The sequence below is a fragment of the Tribolium madens genome, unplaced genomic scaffold (genome assembly GCF_015345945.1).
Source record: "Tribolium madens isolate multiple individuals breed KSU strain unplaced genomic scaffold, Tmad_KSU_1.1 Scaffold_96;HRSCAF=242;Tcas5.2_LG5, whole genome shotgun sequence".
Classification (NCBI taxonomy): domain Eukaryota; kingdom Metazoa; phylum Arthropoda; class Insecta; order Coleoptera; family Tenebrionidae; genus Tribolium; species Tribolium madens.
This window is the reverse complement of record NW_025401068.1, coordinates 4255987-4276663: the sequence shown is the minus strand read 5'-3', so window position 1 is coordinate 4276663 and position 20677 is coordinate 4255987. Positions and strand designations below refer to the sequence as shown.

Below are 20677 nucleotides of genomic sequence, written 5' to 3'. Positions count from 1 at the left end.
TCATGTCGTATTGTTAATTCACACTACCCCCACCAGCAATTCATTAAAATATAAACTTTAGCACTATTTAAAAAAAAAGAACCTGCACAGAAAACACTTATTTTGAATGTAAAAATTATATCGAGAGATCAAGATAATTTGTAATCGATTCATCTTTGGATCCAAAAACGTATGTTTGTTTTTGAACTAAATCCACGTCAAATAAAATGACAAGTCGAAAGGTAACTCGGCAAAATGGGCTCGAATTAGTCGCCGACGTATAATAATATGAGTAGGACCGTTTTTTTTTTGAGGTAAATCATAAATTTAGTTATTAAAATCATCATCTTTTTGATTATGACATTTTACCTTTCGACTTGTCATTTTATTTGACGTGTCACGGACATAGGTTTTCGGATCCACGAATGACTCGATTACAAGTTATCTTGATCTCTTGATATGTGCACAATGTCAACATTGCCAGTAATATTTTTAGCTAATAATTATGATACAAGTATGTATAATTTATTTTGTATGTATTTTAATTTTCGTAATTACCGTTTTTTTTATTTCGCTATCAGTCTACACGAGTACTGTACGTAGACCTTCAAATTATCAAGCTTCTCTAAACATTAAATAAGTTGCATTTGCTAATTACAACCTCAAACAGATAATAACTAACAAAAATAAGGCAATGATAACGCCTGACAAATTGCCTCCCGAGTGGTAACATTCATTCAAAATCGAGCCTAGGTTTGGCCCGGGTAGGTCAGGACCGGCCTGGGCTTCACCAAAACCTGGGTCAACCGCCACCTCGATTTCCCTGCAGTTTTGAGAACTGATCCTGACCCAGGCTACGCATAAAATTAATTAACCATGCCACTCGATCGCCGCGATAACGCAACAATAAAAAAACAACGCCAAACGCTTCTTATCGACTCGCATAATAATCGCGATAGCGTTGCTTGGAAAATATGTTTATTATTAAACCCGAATCTGTTGCGAAAATCCCCAGTACTTCGCCTCCACGTGCCGTTCTCTACACGGGCCAGACTGTTCGGCATTTAGTAGGCGAGGGACGCGCGCGGAAGGACGCGAATGCGCGTTCGGTTCTCATCGGCTTTCACCGCCACCGCCGATCGCGCGAGAGGTAAACATTTAGTTTGATTTTAGCCCAACTAAGTGTAGCACAGAAGAAAAATTGGTACTAAATAACACCACCGAGTGCTATTTGACAATTTACAAGCTGTTAGGACTCGCATTGTGCATCCTTCCGCCGCCCTGCGAACAACCTGACAATCCCGGATGGCCCTTTCTGAATCCACAGGCCCGCAAACCTGAAAAATTGTAAGTTTTTTCGTTCTTTACCAGGTTCTGAAGGGGTTCTAAATCACCTGTGGCTGTTTCCACCGATAATTTTGTCGCAGTTTTGAAAAAAATGTGTTTTTTTTGAGTTTTTGCGGTTGGGTTGGTACGGCTCACACGGCCTTTGTGATTTCAGTGAGTTGTCAAAATTGTGATTTCTGTCAAAAAACCGCTCAAAATGTCATTGAGTAAATAAAATGTGTGTAATGTGGACCGGCGCGGTGGGCGGGGGGGCGCAGGGGGCGCTCTAACTCACGACCTACGTCTCTCTAGGTTGTCGAGGTCGGTGATCGTTGTAAAAACCAGCCCGACACTCCACGTGGAGGCGAATGACTTCGGTACGCACGCTCGTGCCGCTAGTACAGATTCTTTCTATACCGACTTGACGGCCTCGTGTAAACGCCACAGTCGTTCGCCTCGATGCATCGCTCCTCGTGCCGTTCATTTAGCAGTTGTTTTGGCCTGACCAATCAACGTTTATTATAAATAGAACGCGCTGCTTGCCATAAACAAATGCATATCGGCGTTGGTGTTGCCATTTCGACGTTCACTTCTTTTTTCATGACCTACCTTGCGATTTGCGCGATATTTGGTGAGAATCGAGGGAGAGTGCGTTGACTCGGGTCCCTTTTCGGGGGTCAAAAACCGACCTAAGCCGCCCTACCCCCACCTACGCAATGCACACGCACGGGGCGGAGCCTGGGTCCCATCATCAACGCACTCGCACTTGTCATACTCCTGCATTGTTATGGTGCATTTTCGGTGATGGAAGCAGTGCCTTCTGGGACGTCTTGATGTGTTGTTTGGTCGCGAGTTTTTACTAACACTCAGTCATGGCTCAAAAAACCTGCGACAATGATAAGACCAACGCGCAGGAGGTTTTCATCAAAAATTTACTCATGAGGTGCAAGGCGGAACGGAGTGGTGCGTTATTTTATTTATTTATTTTCTCAAACTTTATAATTTGTGAGTTTTTGTTCTAAATTTATTCCAAATTTAAATTTATAATTTTGTGTTATTTTGTCATACATAATACTTAACTTGATATTTCTGGCGTGTACTTTATTATAAGCAATATACGTAACTTACTAATGAACTGCATGAAATCACTCATTCGCTACTTGCAGTCATGCGAATTTAACGGTTATTATATTGTGAAGGGGAAGTTTTCTTGTAAAGGGTGAGTTATGCAAGAATTTATTTTCGATGTGAATAATTAAATGTTTAGTAGAAGGCATCTGTCTTTTTTTAAGATCAAAGTAACTGGTATACTTAAAAATATTAGAAAAAGAAAACACTTCTAAAAAATTAATCGGTTCAGAACTCTTCGATTTTCAAGTACAAAAATAACGTCACTGTAAGAGAAATATACAGGTGCGCCAGAACTCGCGCCCCAGAGAAAAATGCTATATAAGGTAAGATACCAGGAACATGGAAAAAATCTTTAAAAAATTTTATCTACAAAAATTTCGAAGTTATGAGGGTTTAAAGTTTGCACTTTGACTCTATTTATTTCTGTTGGAAAAATAATTTTCCAAGGTTTTTTTGCTATAGGCTATTAAAAGAGGAAACAAGGAAGCTGTATCCTAAATTATAACTTTGTTCAATGTTATTTGTGGCTTTTATTGGCAAAATTTGTGACCCTTTACTAAATAATTGTAAAAAAACATATACAAGGTCATCAGTATCCTTAAATAGATATAAAGAAATGTTAAATGACAAAAAATAAATGTCAAAATTTTTTGACAGATAGAATTTTTTTAAACATTTTTTTCATGTTCCTGGTATCTTACATTACTTGAGAATTTTCTCTGATTCGCGAGTTTTGGCGCACCCTGTATACAGACTGTTCTGTAATAATTATTATAGTCTTCGCAATATTTATATTTTGTACATGCTTTGCTTATTTTTGGATTTGCTGTTTTCCAACTGACCTAGTACCTAGAGTTTTTGTTTTTTATTATATGTAGTATGTTTGAGATTATTTTAGAAACGTCAGAACAAGATAATTTTTGATAAATTCCAGAAAGCGGGAGATAAACTAAGTTTTTCCTATAAATAAATGAACAATTAAAAATTGAAACTATTTTACTTTTCTGAAGAATACTTACGTACTAGCGTTTCAAGTGTTTGCAAACATATTTTTTTAGATAGGAACCCATAGCGTTTGGCACCTCCACCATATAATTGAACGCAGATTTTTTAATGGAATTGGTTTATTTGTGATATACAGGCTGCGCCAGAACTCGCGCCCCAAAGAAAATGTCATGTAAGGTACGATAACAGGAAMATGRAAAAAATGTTAAAATAATTCTATCTATAAAAATTTCGAAGTTATGAGAGTTTAAATTTTACACTTTGACTCTATTTTTCATGTTCCTGGTATTGTTTCTTACATGACATTTTTCTCTGGGGCGCGAGTTCTGACGCAGCCTGTATTGTTTTAATTTAGCTTTGACTATTGCGTTTTTTTATTTAGAAATATTGTGAATTGTTTCCCTTCGTTGCAGAGGATCTTTGGCAAATGCCGGAAATGGTTGGCTACTACACCGAAGGACCCTTGGCCGTTGCGCCTATTCCAGCCGTTGATGAGGCCCGCCTTTCCGTAAAAAAAGTCGTCTGCAGTCCCGATTTACCCATGTCCGAATTTCCCTCCAGCGCCACTCCTCAGCTGGATCCAACCGTCAACATTCAGTGTCAAATCTGCAATAAAATGTTTGCTACAAAATCCGCCTTCCAGGCGCACCAACGCTCCCACACCCAGACCCAAACCCACACCCGCGAAACGGAGGATCCCTACCGTTGCAACATTTGCTCGAAGACATTCGCGGTCCCGGCCCGACTCACTCGCCACTACCGGACTCACACCGGGGAAAAACCCTTCCGATGCGAATTCTGCAACAAGCGGTTCAGCGTTAAAGAGAACTTGAGCGTTCACAGGAGGATCCACACCAAGGAACGTCCTTACAAATGCGATGTTTGTTCTCGAGCTTTCGAACATTCGGGCAAGTTGCACAGACATATGAGGATTCATACGGGGGAAAGACCTCACAAGTGTGACGTCTGCTCCAAGACTTTCATCCAATCGGGGCAGTTGGTCATTCACAAGAGGACGCACACGGGGGAGAAACCCTATGTGTGCACCGTGTGCTCCAAAGGGTTCACTTGTAGTAAACAATTGAAGGTCCATAGTCGTACTCACACTGGGGAAAAACCCTACTCGTGCGAGATTTGTGGTAAGTCCTTTGGGTACAACCACGTGTTGAAATTGCACCAAGTGGCCCACTACGGGGAGAAAGTCTACAAATGCACGATTTGCAACGACACTTTCAACTCGAAGAAGAGCATGGAGGCCCACATTAAGAGTCACTCAGAGAACGCCCCCACAGCTTCAACTCCTCCCGCTTCGTCTACCTCGAGCGAATCGTCTTGCTCATCCAGCACTAGTGACAAAGAGAACAAAGACTCGTTACCAACTCAGGAACCTCTTAGTTACGATTCGGATATCCGGTATCTCATCTACCCCCGCGACCCCCTGTCGCCCGGCTACATGGTACCTCAGTCGTACTCGGGGACGGGGGTGGAGCTTCTGGCGGCGGCGGCCACTGCCACCGAACGCGAAGACGTGGTGTTTAACATCATTACGAAGAATCCGGTGATGACGGCGATTCGGCAGCAACCGTATTTCCCGACCCCCACCGTGCAATACACCCCGTTGAATGCCGGAGATGCCATTAGGAAGAAGGTGGAGGCGGTGTTGGGAGTCGGCGAGATCCCCTCTGAGGAGGAGAATATCCTGACGCCCCCCAGCTCGAATCCCGTGTCGCCGGCGTCGTCGCCAGTGTCAAGTTCGCCGGACCGAGAGTTGAGTCTTCCGCCGAGGAAGAGATCGAGGATGATCTTGAAGTCGTTGGAAGAAACAATAGACTTGTCACCAGTGCGTTACAGTTCGGTGATACAATATGCGGGAGCGTCGTAATTTATTTACCAAATGGCCGTACTTTGAGAGTTATTTTTTGTTACAGACTGTTTTTCTCTTGGACTTGATTAGTTGATTTTTTTGCGGGAGCTTTAATCAACGTTCAAACAACACCAAAACGGACTTTTTTTTTCTGTGATAAGACTGTATGATAACCGACATTTTACCTCATTGCAGTGCCTAGGGTGCAGATACCCTCGCAATATTGTGTTACACGAGACTTAGAAGTGTAATGCTCATCTCATTATTATTTTATGTCGTTTTTAGTATTTTTATTCTATTTTCCAATCTTATAGATAATTGAAAAATAGCGTAAAACGTAGAAGTGGATTTTCTATTGATTTTTAATAATATGTTTACTTTTTCATAATGTAAAAGTGTACTGTATTTCATAGTCTGAACCGTTGATTGAAATACAACTCAATGGTAGTAACTTATTGTATTCCTTATCATCTATGTATTGATTAAACGATTCGCAAAAATAAAATGTACCTATATTGAACTCTATTATTTTATTTACAAAAACTTTAAAGTACTGAAAACATTTTGGTTTTTACCATTTAAATTTATAAAACCCTGTAATGACAGTTATAAATAACTTTCATTTTTTAATGAAACAACTTATTAGTTTATAAGAGTTTTTAAGTTATTATTACAATTTATTTTAATAAGATTTAATAGTTTACTGCCACCTATTGCACAATAGCCAAACTACTAGGAATTGAGTAAAAAGAAATCTTACAAATAATAATGTGGAATGACATTTGTTTAACATAACCTCAATATTTACCAATTATAAATTCAATCAAATAATGTGATTTTATGAAAATAATGGAAGACACAAGTAATCTTAAAATGTATCCTTTCAAGTGATTTTTAAATTTTAATTCAGTACATATAAGCCTTGACGATTATTGCTAGAGACATCGATATTCCATTTCCCAGTGAAAGACTGGCCGAGGTTGCTTACCACRTTCTGCGAGTGGAAAAAGAGCCCAAAAGAGGTGGAGTAACTAAGGAAATAACATACAATAAAAATATTTTGCAAGTGTAAGACCCTCCCGTTTTGCATTGAGAAAAAAATTGATGTTTTGCATTTTTTTGTAGAAAATTCACTGCCCAATTAGCACGCCAGTTGCGAGTCGCCGTCACTAGTTTTTTTGATAATTTAAACCTGATAACTGAAACTATTGAGTTTGCAGGTGATCCTGTTAGTTCCACTTATAGCCATTTTTAAAATGCCTGAACATACACCTGCTCCTACGCCAAGTAGGGCTGTTTATGGCTTTGCCATGTTTTTGAGTTTTAGAACATTTTTCATTTTGTATTTAGTTTGGGCAGTACTTCCAGAAGAGTGGTTCAGATATGTTGGAATCACTTGTTTGCCTCAGAGATATTGGGCTGTTGCCATACCTATTTTTCTCCTAACAGTGTTGGCAATTTTTGCGTTTGTTATTTATCCAAATTTAGGACTATTCATGACGCCTAATGTTGATGATTTAAGGACGATTAAAGACTCAACGTGTGTCAAAACGAATAAAGTTAATTTGCCATTACCCAAAAATTCAGAGATTAAATGTTCTTGTAAAAATGAGGAAAGGTGTTTTAAAAATGACTTTGAGAGGAATTGTGGCGATTATGTTTCAAAAGCAATCCCAGTGTTACAAGATCTCAATATATGGGAAGTTTCAGACCACTTGTATTTCAAGTAATTTTTTACAAATTTTATTGAACAGTATTTTGAAAAGAATACAAGAAAAATAAAGTATTTCCTAATTATAGATTTTTGTATTTTGTTATGACATAACTACACGTAATAATGTGGCTTTTTAATAGTAATTCCAAATTCAGCCAATGCTGGAGTTAAATCCTCCATTGTTAAGCAATAACGCCTATCCTTGGATCCTTTAGATCCCTAGAAAAAATATTTTAAACATAAATTGCGCTTTCCACTAACTATCCAAACCTTTGAGCCCCCATGACTGTTAGACGAGTTACTAGAACGCATTTTGCAATGTTGCAGAGCGTCATTAGCAATATCTGAAATAAATTTTTGAGCAGCTATTGAAATCAACCTAATTAATCTCGGATCTTTTGCTTCGCAACCAGAAGATCGTAAAAAATGTGCAGTTACAGCATCGGGTATCTAGAAATTAAAACTTTAGTGGTTTTAAATCGTATATTTTGCGACTTACAGTTGGGGTGTAGTCTTCCAATTGAAGCAAAAAATTACTCAACGGTTGACCAAAAGTGGCAGGTTCGTTATCATCCACAATCATTTTATCACTTGCCTCAGCCATTTTCGTCAAATAACAAGCAAAACGATTATTTAAACGAAATTGTTGTTTATGATGTACACTTTCGATGAATTGACAGTTTTGACCACAGAACAGGTTTTGACAAGTAGTTCCTTATTTTGTTCAGAAGATCTACTCTTAATCTCGCCGCGTGTTCTTTAGACCGAAATAGGCATTATGATTGTATATTTGGTTGTCTAACGTGTTTTCTATTTTTAATTTTGCTATTACTTATGTATTATTTACTGAGTTTACTTTTTCCTACATACAATACACGTTAATATTTTTTATAAATGCTAAATCATTTCCATCAAAATTCACTTTTTATTTGTGGGTTTTTGCATTCCACTGAAAATTTCATGAGGCAATGAAATACAAGAACATTTTATTTAAAAATTATGACAAATTTGTGCGTGAGTGCATATGACTCAGAGTATGATTGTTTTATGACTCCCATAAGGCATGTATGTATATTTTCCTGCCGTTAGTTTTTCACCGCTAATTCCAAACCGTTATAACCGCCCAGTTATAACAGAATTTAGCAACAATAATAATTAAAAATAATTAGTGCATTCCAAAATTAGCTTGCAGTGTTTGAATTGGTTTGTTTCTCAGCTGAGCAACAACCAACAATCAACCTGCTGTACCAAAATAGGTGTGGCGCCACACTGCCAAAGAAGCTGTCAAATAGGTTTAGAAAATTTTACAATTTTACAATAATAAACTGAATAATAATGGTAGTCAAAGTTTACATTAGCGGCATTTCCGGCAATAAAGAGGTGAGTGCAGTTCCGATAACCTCAAATTTTGTACATTCTTACTAATCCGTTTAGTTAATTTATAAAAATACACCTGTTCTTTTGACAGGTGAAGAAAAGACAGCAAAGGGTCCTTCTGATTTTAGATTCAAAAAATATCAATTATGAAGTCATAGACATTGCTGAACCCGAAAATGAGGAGAAAAAGGATTTCATGCAGAACAATTCCACGTCTTCAGGAGCCACAATCAGTGACCCTAATCCAAGGCATCCTCTACCTCCACAAATATTCAACGACGATGTCTATTGTGGGGTAAGAGCATAATTTTGTTTTATTAATTTACTTCTTATCAGTCTTATCAAAACACAACACAATTTGTTCATTTAGCATCAACATGCACTTAAAATAGATTGGAAGAAGTCCATTAATTGCTTTGTTTCATTTGAGATTTTTGCCTCTTTATTTTTAAACAAAATGTGTTTATTTTGTGTCTTGTTTTACATTTCCACTTATTACATCATCAATTCCAATATTAAATCATGCAATGGCATGTTCAAGTGCTAAATAATCACACCACAAAATGCTCAAATGCTGTGATATGGCTGTGATTTTGCAAATAATTGTTATTTCATGTTTGTTGAATATTTTTTTAAATCATAATCAAATCTAGTGGCTGAAACTTGAACCAAATTTAGTGACGTCAAATGAGCAAATTGTCTGATTGGCTATTTTGAATTTCAGTGCTTACTTTGGCATTTTTAGACCAAAAAAGCATGACTTTCGAGTTTGTTTTGCGACATATTTTTTCAATCAAATATTATATCCTAGTCATTATATCTATTTACAATTACGAGAATTTTGTGTTGACATATTAATCGTAATTGATGGGACCTGTTAGAGGCCATATGCTGCTATCCTGAACAAATATTTACTATGTTTACGTTTGTTTAGAATGCCTTTACGTAAATATGGTATAAACTATGTAGGTTTTATAGCAAAATAAAGAATTGTGGAGGGGTCTTTTTAGGACTATGATCAATTCGATATGGCGAACGAAATCGACGAAATGGAAAAATTTTTGAAATTAGCTCCTAGCGATTCTGAGCCATCTGTAACGTCAAACGCCGAACTAAAACTGGGCAATGGTGAAATTCACAACGCCCCTCAAGAATCCAATGAAACCAAAGAAACAGAAGAATCAAAAGACGAAACTGTGCCTGACAATAATGAATCTGGCGATGCCAAAGTCGAAAATGGCGAAGAAACTGAAGAGAAACATGTCGAAGAAAATGAAGAAGAGGCTGATGAATAGTTAAAAAAAAACACCAAGATCGTATTTAATTGGCGAATATTTATTTGTCTTAAATGACTTTTTTTAAGTATTATATTTACGCTATTATTCATGAGGTTAAGGTCCTAATATAGCTCACGGCGAACAAATTGCCTATTATTGTTACACTTTTACATTTTTAATTTGAACCGATCTGAATTTTGTAAATATATTACTTCATTGTTCTATTTAAGTTGCCCAATATATCTATAAACTTTTAATATATTTTTTTATTTCACTAATTTTAATCGATAAAATGTAATAAGTATGTAAAGGATCCTTTAGCGTGTAAACGCAACTTCAGATATTTACCAGTTACACAGATTAGTTGCTAATCTGTGCCAGTTATAAATGTTGGCACGCCTGATTTTTGACACTTGTCCAAAATGTCCACCGTTTCAAATATTTTCAATGTCAATATTAAGTTAATAAATCGTCATTTAACCCATTGTTACTCTGTCAGAAGCTTTAGTTACATACATACTAAACGAAAATCAGCGAAATTTCTACCAGTCATTTACCAAAGTCAGAGGGTGAGTGTCAAAATTTTTAGGTTATATTTCGAACAGTCGATGCGAAATTATGCAATATCTACGATAAAAATAATTTATAGGTCTATGCAAGCAAAGATGTTGAATCAAATTCATCAGGTGTAAGCGGGGGCATCTTGGCAAGAACATTGCAACGCTTTAACGCACTACCAAAGGGCCAAACAGTAAGAGGATGTTTTCATCCAGGATCCTCCGCCCTATCCAGGGATGCTCTTCCTTTAAACACCAAAGAAGTCGTAACGGGGACACAAATGGTCAAAGCAATGTTACAATACATTTGGCCTAAAGATAACAAAGCTGTAAGAGACAGGGTAACTTTAGCAGTTGGACTTCTGATTGGTGCCAAAGTTTTAAATGTATCAGTCCCCTTCATTTTTAAATATTCTATAGATTATTTAAATTCTGCAGGCACTTTGAATTTGGACACAGCTCCAGCCACTGTTGCTACTTTTTCCACCAGTTTACTTATTGCTTGTATGTCATAAGCAACCGATTCTTTTAAATTTAACTCAATGGAAATTTACAGACGGTCTTGCTAGAGCCAGCGCTGCCGGTTTTAATGAACTCAGAAACGCCGTTTTCGCCAAAGTTGCACAACATTCAATCAGAAGAATCGCAAAAAATGTTTTCCTACATTTGCACAACTTGGATCTAGGTTTCCATTTAAATAGACAAACCGGTACTTAAATAACACGTTTGTGTCCAGTTTTATAATTAATTTTATTTAGGTGCTCTGTCTAAAACAATAGATAGAGGGTCTCGCGGTATCAATTTTGTACTATCAGCTATGGTTTTYAACATTGTCCCTACTGTGTTTGAATTGGCACTAGTTTCGAGCATTTTGGGGTTGAAGTGTGGGGCTGCTTTTGCAGGTGATTTTTTGGAAAACTATTTCATTTTTATTTAAATTATTTTGTTAGGGATTTCGTTGGGTTGTGTTGGTGTTTATGCCGCTTATACCCTTGGAGTTACACAGTGGCGTACCAAGTTTAGGGTGTACATGAATCAGGCCGAAAATGAAGCCGGAAATAAGGCCGTTGATTCGCTTATCAATTACGAAACTGTTAAGGTAACTTTGATTATTTTCTCTCAAATAAATTTGCAAAAATATTAACCATTTTTTTAAATATGTAGTTATTACTTGCGCTATTTAATTTAACCAATACTGAAAAAATGTATTTGTTTCAGTATTTCAACAACGAGAAATTCGAAGCCGAACGTTACAACAACGTTTTAAAAAAATACGAAGCTGCCAGTTTAAAAACCAGTTCAAGTTTGGCATTATTAAATTTTGGTCAAAATGCGATTTTTAGTGCTGCCACTAGCGGTATCATGATTTTGGCAGCAAATGAAATAATTAAGGGTAAATTTGTTAAAAATTGAAATATCATTTTTCGAGTATTTCTTTAGGAAATATGACAGTCGGCGATTTGGTGATGGTGAACGGACTTTTATTCCAACTTTCAGTCCCATTAGGGTTTTTGGGTAGTGTTTATCGCGAAGTGAGACAAGCACTAATTGACATGCAAACAATGTTCACTCTCATGACAATGGATCCAGCTATTAAGGTAAAACATATATAATAAAAAAAATATTATTAATACGTGACTATAGAGCAAAATTCACGCACCTTATTTACACGTTGATTCCAAAACATCGGACATCCGGTTCGAAAATGTGTCTTTTTCGTATGGACCAGGAAAAGACATTTTGAAAGATTTGAGTTTCACGATTGCGCCGGGTAAGAAAATCGCAATTATAGGTGGATCGGGATCAGGGTAATTCCCCCAAATTTCCTCATTTTAAGTAGATTTAATTCGTTTATGTTAAATTAGAAAGTCAACAATAGTTCGTCTTTTGTACCGCTTTTACGAACCTTCCTCTGGTCGCATATTAGTCGGCAATCAAGACATCCGCGATGTTGATTTAGAAAGTTTGAGACGAGCGATTTCAATCGTCCCTCAAGACTCTGTTTTGTTCCACGACACAATAAAACACAATTTACACTATGGTGATTTGATGGCAAAAGAAGAAGACGTTATTAATGCCGCAAAAATGGCCGAAATTCATGACTCTATAATAAAATGGCCTCAAGGCTACGAAACTCAAGTTGGTGAAAGGGGGCTGAAACTCTCAGGGGGCGAGAAACAACGAGTCGCTATCGCTAGAGCAATTTTGAAAAATTCGCCAATTCTAGTCTTTGACGAAGCCACAAGTTCACTAGATTCTTTGACTGAACATGTGAGTCATTTTTTTTTAAATGACTTTAATCAAAATTAATTTTTAGAATATTTTAACTGCATTGAAGAGAGCAACACAAGGACGGACGAGTATTTGCATAGCACACAGGTTGAGTACTGTGATGGACGCCGACGAGATTTTTGTTCTTGAAAATGGTCAAGTTTCCGAAGTTGGCACTCATGAAACTCTTCTACAAAATCCTGAAAGTTTATATTATCGATTGTGGAGGACACAAAACCATCAGGACTTGGGTGGTAACACGAGAAAGTCGTTTGAAATTTAAATGGATGTGTAGAAATACGAACTATTGTTTTACAAAGTTTTATCATTTCCCAGTTGTTAATTTTATTAATGTAAATACTGTATATACGTATACAAAAACATTTAATTTAAATGAATCTAATTATGGAACAAAATCGACTTTTGATTGTCCCTTTTGAAATAAATTCTTCATTGTTGTTCAAGTATCTATAGCAACCACATTTATGTACATACAAACATATGATCCTGCAATGCAGTTTTAATTATTAAAAGGCTCTACACGTTTTATACTGTTTTTTAATTAAGTCTTCTAATGGCAAGTTGTACTACGCCTCAAAAACCATCAGAAAGGTATTGCATTTTTGTGATTTCACAATTTGACAGTGACATTGTAGAAGTAAAAGTTGTGAAACGGCATGTTCGTCAAATTCGAGTTGTTTTTTTCAAAAACGGAAACCCACGAATCCGTTAGCTGCTTCTCTCCGTAGTGGTCTTTCACGAAGTACGGGAAATTCAGTCAGACAGCGAGTTTTATCAGCAAAGTTATTAAAGTTGAAAAGTGTGCAAAACCAATTGAATGATGCTAATTATCACTTGGCGGTAAGTAATGGCATTTTTTTAAGTAGTAAGTGGGCCCCTAGTCAACACAGCTACTTTTTAAGGGAAACACCCCGATTTTCAAGGGGAAGAAAAGCAGAAAAAATCGTGAAAACACCTCCGTTTGTAAGGTATATTTTAAAATTAACATTTTTTCAACGATTTTGTCCTGTTTTTCTAATGGGCCACTTGAGCACAAAAATGAATACGGTTTCGCCCATGCGAATTCGCTTCGTTCATGAGTGGACTACGTCCACGAATTCACAGTACTGTTTTATAAGGTTAACGACTTTAAAAGAAACACAGTATTTATTATTAAATTAGGATTATATGCGATTTTACCCTGTTATAGCAATAATAGAGGATTAGCATAATTATAGAACTAGAGCTTATTCCATATCTGGTGGCGAACTGACAGTGACAGAAAAGACACTTGGAGTGCGCCCACTTGGCTAAGATAAAAAAATACATGGGCGTACTTTTTTTTCTCTAAAAATTTTGAAGACAAGGATTGTTAGGAATATCATTCTTTTCATGTGTTAACAATTTAATAATTTGTTTATCATTTTTCATCCTATGTATGAGTACATACTTATTATAATTTTTTAAAGAATAACAGTGGTTTTTAAATATTATTTCATACGACGCCTATGAATAATATTTTTTTTAATAGTAAACATATGTTTAGTCACAAAATTCAGTCATTTTTGACATCAGTTCGCCACCAGATTTGGAACAAGCTCTACTTATGTCAAAAATAGATGAAGACTGGCAGAGCCACCCCAGAGGCAAAGACGAAAATAAAATGAAATTTATTTAAAAGAATTATGTGAGTTGGAAAATTCGGTGTATACCCCTTCAGAAAATTACCAAGTTTTTATTCACCTTCGGCCTGCGGAGCCGTAGTCGGTCATGAGTGGACTACGTCCACGAATTTAAAAGAATTTATGCACACATTTTATCACTTCTTCCGGAGATAACTTTTACTCATTACTTTTAATTTTCTTTTTTATCTAATTAATATCCAAATGGATTGTATCAAAATTTTCTAGAATAACTCTCATCTTGTCATAAACAAAACCAATTTCCTTTGTTTCTATTTTATTTAAAAGTTCTTTAGTCTTAGTATCTCGGGTAATTCGATGATATTGTGTACTGATTTTACTGTCTTTCTTTTCTAAAATATTATTTATACTATCGGAATTAATCTTTTCGGACGTTTCATAGTTTAATGTAAATCCTTTTATTGTATAAACAACCTTATCTGTATTAGTCTTATAACAATAACTTTTTGGACCTGTATTACTGTTTTCATCAAAGCCATCACCTTTTGATCGACATATTTTTAGTTCACCATCGTTTAATGCGTGTTTTATATTTTGATTCTGAAAACTATTCAACCAAGAAATTGATTATTGTTGAGAATATTGATCTTTTTTTCAGATTATCAACAACTGCAATTGTATCTTTCTTAATATAAATATTTTGATCTATACAGAGTGCGCTAGAACTCGCGCCCCAGAGAAAAATGCCATATAAGGTAAGATACAGGGAACATAGAAAAAATGTAAAAAAAATTATCTATAAAAATTTCGAAGTTATGAGGGTTTAAAGTTTGCACTTTGACTTTATTTATTTCTGTTGGAAAAATAATTTTCTAAGTTTTTTTGCTATAGGCTATTAAAAGAGGAGACAAGGAAGTTGTATCCTAAATTGTAACTCTGTTCAATGTTATTTGTGGCTTTTATTGGCAAAATTTTTGTCCCTTTACTAAATAATTGTAAAAAAAAACATATACAAGATCATCAGTATCCTTGAATAGATATAAAAAAATGTCAAATGTCAAAAAATTAATGTCAAAATTTTTTGATAGATAGAATTTTTTTCATGTTCCTGGTATCTTACCTAACTTGAACATTTTCTCTGGGGCGCGAGTTCTGGCGCATCCATAATATCCTTTTTTAAGTTCTTTTAATCCGAATGTTTTGGGGAAGCTTTTTAAAGGTCCTTTAACAAAATTACTACTATCAATAATTCTTGAGTTAATTGATTTTATTTCCATTAACATTATTTTAGACCCATTATACAGGGAGCGCCAGAACTCGCACCCCAGAGAAAAATACCATATAAGGTATAGTCGTAACCAAAAATATTTGGGATTGACGTATGCAAAGCTTTATTGGGGGTTAAGCAGCCTTGCGGTCGGCCGCACTGTTGGTGCCCTGAAGATTTACAAAAGAGCCGTATTTGGGAATTTTCGTGGTAGGCTTTTAATTTATTACAGGCAAAAATTTCGGAATTTGTGTATTAATTTAATATTAAAGTGATAATGCAGATTTGTAAAGAAACAATCTCAAAATATAGCTGAATATTAAAATTAATTTATTTTTTTTTTGATGAAAGCTCAACAAATTTCTGTTACGGACAGATATACAAATTTGTTTATGGCATCTCTACCGCAAGCCCCATGAACTACCGTGGGGGGTAATCGTCTTATTCTATAATGAGTCTCAAATATTGTTGGTACMAACTATACCTCCTTATATTAACTTTGTTTATTTACCGTACAAGGAAGTTTGTTGGCAACACTGACTGTCAACTGCTAAGCAGTCTAAATTTGTTTATTGCCACTAGAAACCAACCTAACCAAATTTATGGCAACCTATTCACGAATATCCCTAAAACCTAGGGAGTAATTTCTTGTTGATACGACAATAGACATGGCCCTAAGTTTTAGGAACGTAGTCGGACAAAATCTACGAGAGGGTCAATATAAAGCAGTTTATTAATCGTCACTATATTTGACAATATTCTTTAGTTGTAGTTGTAGACTGCGMTAACGCTAAAGACATTACGAAGACGAAAATCATGTACGTGCCCGAAGGACATGAAGGTGGCTGCCGTCAATGGATGCTTAGCAAATAGCGATCATCCATGTTGTTGGGAAGTACTATATGATTATAAACCCGAGACAGGAAAAAGATGTAGCTCAGAAGGCGCAAAAAACACTTTTGAGGACATCGTAAAATTTCGACCATTTAACGTTAGCGTAAAAAACAGCGAAACACAATTGATCGGATTTCCGTTGAAGTATCGTGTACAATTCACAGTTGATGATTGTAGATGCAAGAAGTTGGATTTTGAATTCTGTAATTTTATGAAAAACCTTAATGCCTAGAATACTTAATATTAATTAATTAAATAACATTAATATCACATTTTTTTTTTAACATGTAAGTTCCTATCTACCTAATATCTACTTATTTTAAAATCTTAATTTCCTACAAAAATGTTTAGTAGTCTATGAATGAACAGATACTTGGCGGTTCCATTTTGGACCTAAGGCATCAATGGTTTTCTTAATAACTTTGGTAGTCTAATATGTGTAACTTTTTAACTCAGATTATTATGCCTAGTTTTCACCTAGTTCACATTTTAAAAAAGGCCATAAAAAATAGGGTAGTGTGCATAAAAAATTGATGTTTCAATAGATAAAATGGGTCTATAAACTTAGTCATTTTCTGGAGCGTATACCGTTTGGATATACACCGAATTTTCCAACTCACATAATTCTTTTAAATAAATTTCATCTTCGGCTTTGTCTCTGGGGTGACCCTGCCATCAGTCTTCATTTATTTTTGATATAAGTAGTCCTACAGTGTGTTCCGTTTTTGTTGTTACAAATTGAAGCAGGTGATAGGATATTCAATTTTAAGATAAAAGTTTCCTATAAACATATTAAATAAGGGAGCTACATCCCCTGAAAGGGGTGCATCTTTTAATGGATTTCTTTCAATATTTCAGTAACCATTGTAGATAAAATTTCAAAATTTGGTACAACTGATAATCTTTATACTCTCAAACGAATTCAAAGATAAAATGTCGAAATTTTTACTCAGGGGCGTCCTAAACTGAGGGGGTTTAGGGTAAAAGTACCCTAACTATTTTGGCTGTTGGTTCGTGCCATTTTCAGCCACAGAATTCTAAATTTCATAGTTTTTTACAAAAAAGAGGTCTCTTGCGTTTTTTCGATACAACTTACCGTTTTTAAGTAAAATTAGTTTACAATGGTCTTACAGACCATAAAGAGGATAAAAATTAAAAATTAAATTTAAGACACCCGTGATTAAAAATTTTAACAACTGATCTTTGAATTTGTTCAGGTGTTATCAGCTGTACCAACATTTGTAATTGCAATATTTTAAAACACCATTAAAAAACACATCTTTTTCAGGGGGTGTAGCTCGCTTACGTAACATTTCTTGATACATGTTCATAGGAAACTTTTGTCTTAAAATTGAATACTCTATCACCTGTTTAAATTTGTAACAATAAAAACGGAACATCCTGTATAATTATGCTAATCCTCTATTATTGCTATAACAGGGTAAAATCGCATATAATCCTAATTTAATAATAAATACTGTTTTTCTTTTAAAGTCGCAATATCTTTGAAAAAATGTTAATTTTAAAATATACCTTAAAAACGGGGGTGTTTTCACGATTTTTTCTGCTTTTCTGTTTACCCTTGAAAATCGGGGTGTTTTCCTGTGTTTACTGGGGCCCACTTACTACTTTTTTAGTGTAAAATTGAAATTTGGTTTTGTGCAGGAAGTGATTCGGGAAAATCAGGCTTTGAAAACGCTACAGAAGCGACAAGATAGAGCATTGACAAAGTAAGGTAGAAACTTTTGGGGTTTGAGGGTTGGAATTTGATGTTTAAGGTACGAGGGTGCTAATGCCGAATTGCCACGTCTGATACAATCACACGAGGAAGAAATAAGGTTTTTAACGGAAAAAAACAAACAGTTGAGACGAAATGTGAAAGAGCTGAATGATCAATTAAAACATAAAAACGACGAATTGCAAAGTGTCCAAGAACAGTTGAAACATTATGAAAAACTCGACAAAGATAAACACTTGTTGGAAAGAGAGAAATTAATCGAGGAATTAGAAGACGTGAAGAAAAAACTCGGTAAGGCTGATAATGAAATTGTTGTTTTGAATAGAAAACTGACTTTGGAAAGCAAGACTTCGAAACAGAGACTCAATATGGAAATGGCAAAACACAAGCAGTGTCAGAAAGAACTTGCGCAAGCTTTGACCGAAATTGCAAAATTAACAAAGTTGATAGAGGTATTGGTTACTTTTCGAATCATTCTTTTACAACCGTTTTTATTTTAGACTAAAGAAAAGTCTTTGATCAGCAATGCCCGCAAACGCTTTGCAAATTTGGTTCCAAGGCAGGCGACGTCTCTAATTTCTTTGAATGGTACTAAAGAAGAATTGGATAAAACCCCTGTAACGGACGTCAAGTTGGAGCCTCTATTAAAACCGAAACAAGACGGTAGTAATTCGCTACAAAATGGCAAAGAGTACAAAAGCATCCTCAAGTGTCCTTCTGAAAATGTCCGAGCGAGATTATCGGCGGATTTGAGAAGAGATCCTGACGAAGACACTCCCCCGATTGACAAAACAAGTTTAACAGGGAGCGATTTTTCGACTGAGATTAAATCGAGGCCTAACTCCTCAACTAAGTTGGAAAGAATCGAAATGAATTTACAAAACACGATACGAAAAATTGAAGATCATAAAAACAACGACGAATTCAATAAACGTCTAGGTGACTACTGTTTGAAGGCAATAGATTCAGTTAAAAATTACAGTAACGTGATTGAAACTCACAAAGAAAACTTGGGGTATGCTAAAGAGGACACCGAAAAAATTAAGGAGACTGTCAAAGATGCGGAACACATGGAGTTGCGGTTGAAGAAAGCACATTTGTTGTCGTTTGATAAAAACGCTTTGACTGATGATAATTTAGATTTTGTTAGTCAGATTTTAAAGGAAGAGGCTGAGTTTCAAACGAAATATAAGAATGGAAATGTGAAAAAGGAACCAGCCGTTGGAGTGAATGATAAAAAAAAGCTTTTAGCTACGTTAAGGGCGATTGATAATGGGGACAGCGTGGAGTCATTCGACAGTAACATTCAAAATAATCATTTGATGAAGGAGCTGTTTGGGGACACGCAGGATTAGGGGTGTTATTAAATTTCAAATATTTATTGTATTGTTATTTAAATAAATATGTTAATGTCAGGTCGATACTAAATTTAGGCAATTTGTACCAAATGTGAAAATTATATCATTATTATGAAAAATGATTTTTTTACTGTTTAGACAAAGGGAGGGTTCAAAATTGCAAAAAATGCTGTAACAACATCTATATTGTTAGAAATTAAACAACAAAACTCACAAACGCAATACTTTTATTACTCAAAATAATTACAAAAATTATCAATAAATGATAGTGGCAACTTGTCCGAGCGTTTCGTGAATAATGAGCAATTCAATTCAACCGGCAGCGGCTATCGGCACTTACATAACGTCCCTTAACACAAAGAAAACGTGTCATATCACTAAAAACACATCACCTGACAATTGTAATCGCTTCTACAATTTTCGACCAATTATTGAATAATTGTGAATTACCCAATCCTACCCAATTTTGCACTAAATAATAACTAATCTTATTAATAATAAATGAGAGAWCAAACCCGCAACTACAAAAAAACAATTTTCTATTTCTAACAATATTTTATTGAAAATACAATTCGACACTATCTATACAGATCTTTAGCCGGAGTTCTATCTGTAGATCTATCTCCAAACTTGTAGCTGTAATCAATCTACAGACCTGTAACTGTAGATTTATCTACAGAGCTGTAGATCTACTTTAGATTTATCAACAGACCTATAGATCAATCTACATACTTGTAGATCAATCTACATACTTGTAGATCAATCTACATACTTGTGATCAATCTATATACTTGTAGATCAATATACATACTTGTAGATCAATCGACATACTTGTAGATCAATGTACAGACATGTAGATCAATCTGCAGGCATGTAGATCTATCCGTAGTTCTATACACAGACCTGTAGATCTATCTGCAGACTTGTAGATCAATCTACAGACCTGTAAATCAATCAACAGAACTGTAGTTTCATCTACAGATCTGTAGATCTTATGCACAGGCCCGTAGATCTATCAGCGGACCTGTAGATCTATCTACAGACATGTCAGTGTAGATCTATCTACAGGCTTGAAACTATAGAACTGTAGGTAGATTTATTTACAGACCTGTAATTGTAGATATATCTGCCCTCTCCGCTTCTTTACAGCTAATCATCGCCATTTCATCGTCTTTTCCGATTCTCGCAATAATGTTTATGTTTTACTGCTTATCCTGTTCCTCTTAGATAAATCAAATTGAAATCATTAAAAAAAATAAATAAAAGGTATCATCCT

At 35.5% G+C, this 20677-nt stretch overlaps 6 protein-coding genes across 8 annotated transcripts; 5 read left to right on the top strand and 1 right to left on the bottom strand.

Moving 5' to 3' along the window:
* The first annotated feature begins 1102 nt into the window (after positions 1 to 1102).
* Positions 1103 to 5825, top strand: LOC123013297 (Krueppel homolog 1-like). Of its 2 annotated transcripts, none has more exons than XM_044411736.1 (2): positions 1103 to 1326; positions 3855 to 5825. In XM_044411736.1, the coding sequence occupies exon 2, from the start codon at positions 3869 to 3871 to the stop codon at positions 5321 to 5323; it is 1455 nt and encodes a 484-aa protein (XP_044267671.1). In that variant the 5' UTR covers positions 1103 to 1326; positions 3855 to 3868; the 3' UTR covers positions 5324 to 5825. The 2 variants fall into 2 exon arrangements, with proteins under 2 accessions (XP_044267671.1, XP_044267670.1); XM_044411735.1 differs by lacking the exon at positions 1103 to 1326 and adding an exon at positions 1604 to 2268.
* A 230-nt stretch (positions 5826 to 6055) lies between these two features.
* On the top strand, positions 6056 to 7104 carry LOC123012867 (phosphatidylinositol N-acetylglucosaminyltransferase subunit P-like). Of its 2 annotated transcripts, none has more exons than XM_044411052.1 (3): positions 6056 to 6180; positions 6245 to 6373; positions 6431 to 7104. In XM_044411052.1, exon 3 carries the CDS (start codon positions 6562 to 6564, stop codon positions 7033 to 7035), a length of 474 nt encoding a protein of 157 aa, XP_044266987.1. In that variant the 5' UTR covers positions 6056 to 6180; positions 6245 to 6373; positions 6431 to 6561; the 3' UTR covers positions 7036 to 7104. The 2 variants fall into 2 exon arrangements, with proteins under 2 accessions (XP_044266987.1, XP_044266989.1); XM_044411054.1 differs by having other exon boundaries at positions 6431 to 6706.
* On the bottom strand, positions 7033 to 7740 carry LOC123012868 (transcription initiation factor TFIID subunit 10-like). The gene is made up of 3 exons (XM_044411055.1): positions 7519 to 7740; positions 7290 to 7469; positions 7033 to 7238 (listed from the first exon to the last, which is right to left on the bottom strand). The coding sequence occupies exons 1-3, from the start codon at positions 7621 to 7623 to the stop codon at positions 7131 to 7133; spliced, it is 393 nt and encodes a 130-aa protein (XP_044266990.1). The 5' UTR covers positions 7624 to 7740; the 3' UTR covers positions 7033 to 7130.
* Positions 7741 to 8148: 408 nt separating this feature from the next.
* LOC123013651 (SH3 domain-binding glutamic acid-rich protein homolog) lies at positions 8149 to 9930 on the top strand. The gene is made up of 3 exons (XM_044412328.1): positions 8149 to 8399; positions 8488 to 8691; positions 9407 to 9930. Exons 1-3 carry the CDS (start codon positions 8355 to 8357, stop codon positions 9689 to 9691), a joined length of 534 nt encoding a protein of 177 aa, XP_044268263.1. The 5' UTR covers positions 8149 to 8354; the 3' UTR covers positions 9692 to 9930.
* A 123-nt stretch (positions 9931 to 10053) lies between these two features.
* Positions 10054 to 13050, top strand: LOC123013649 (iron-sulfur clusters transporter ABCB7, mitochondrial). Its single transcript, XM_044412326.1, has 10 exons — positions 10054 to 10242; positions 10323 to 10734; positions 10787 to 10939; positions 10989 to 11132; positions 11181 to 11329; positions 11449 to 11623; positions 11671 to 11828; positions 11875 to 12038; positions 12096 to 12501; positions 12548 to 13050. Exons 1-10 carry the CDS (start codon positions 10096 to 10098, stop codon positions 12782 to 12784), a joined length of 2145 nt encoding a protein of 714 aa, XP_044268261.1. The 5' UTR covers positions 10054 to 10095; the 3' UTR covers positions 12785 to 13050.
* LOC123013650 (lebercilin-like) lies at positions 12972 to 19527 on the top strand. The gene is made up of 5 exons (XM_044412327.1): positions 12972 to 13113; positions 13158 to 13362; positions 17971 to 18035; positions 18084 to 18495; positions 18544 to 19527. Exons 1-5 carry the CDS (start codon positions 13076 to 13078, stop codon positions 19396 to 19398), a joined length of 1575 nt encoding a protein of 524 aa, XP_044268262.1. The 5' UTR covers positions 12972 to 13075; the 3' UTR covers positions 19399 to 19527.
* Positions 19528 to 20677: the final 1150 nt, after the last annotated feature.

Excerpts from the sequence above, each read along its gene's own strand:
- LOC123013650 (XM_044412327.1), top strand. The coding sequence starts at position 13,076 with ATGGCAAGTTGTACTACGCCTCAAAAACCATCAGAAAG. Across the intron at positions 18,036-18,083 it reads CAAGATAGAGCATTGACAAA|GTACGAGGGTGCTAATGCCG; the intron begins GTAAGGTAGAAA and ends TTGATGTTTAAG. Across the intron at positions 18,496-18,543 it reads AATTAACAAAGTTGATAGAG|ACTAAAGAAAAGTCTTTGAT; the intron begins GTATTGGTTACT and ends TTTTTATTTTAG.
- LOC123013297 (XM_044411735.1), top strand. The coding sequence starts at position 2,178 with ATGGCTCAAAAAACCTGCGACAATGATAAGACCAACGCGCAGGAGGTT. Across the intron at positions 2,269-3,854 it reads GTGCAAGGCGGAACGGAGTG|AGGATCTTTGGCAAATGCCG; the intron begins GTGCGTTATTTT and ends CCTTCGTTGCAG.
- LOC123013651 (XM_044412328.1), top strand. The coding sequence starts at position 8,355 with ATGGTAGTCAAAGTTTACATTAGCGGCATTTCCGGCAATAAAGAG. Across the intron at positions 8,400-8,487 it reads GCATTTCCGGCAATAAAGAG|GTGAAGAAAAGACAGCAAAG; the intron begins GTGAGTGCAGTT and ends TTCTTTTGACAG. Across the intron at positions 8,692-9,406 it reads ACGACGATGTCTATTGTGGG|GACTATGATCAATTCGATAT; the intron begins GTAAGAGCATAA and ends GGGTCTTTTTAG.
- LOC123012868 (XM_044411055.1), bottom strand. The coding sequence starts at position 7,623 with ATGGCTGAGGCAAGTGATAAAATGATTGTGGATGATAACGAACCTGCC. Across the intron at positions 7,470-7,518 it reads TGGAAGACTACACCCCAACT|ATACCCGATGCTGTAACTGC; the intron begins GTAAGTCGCAAA and ends TTTAATTTCTAG. Across the intron at positions 7,239-7,289 it reads ACAGTCATGGGGGCTCAAAG|GGATCTAAAGGATCCAAGGA; the intron begins GTTTGGATAGTT and ends TATTTTTTCTAG.
- LOC123012867 (XM_044411052.1), top strand. The coding sequence starts at position 6,562 with ATGCCTGAACATACACCTGCTCCTACGCCAAGTAGGGCTGTTTATGGC.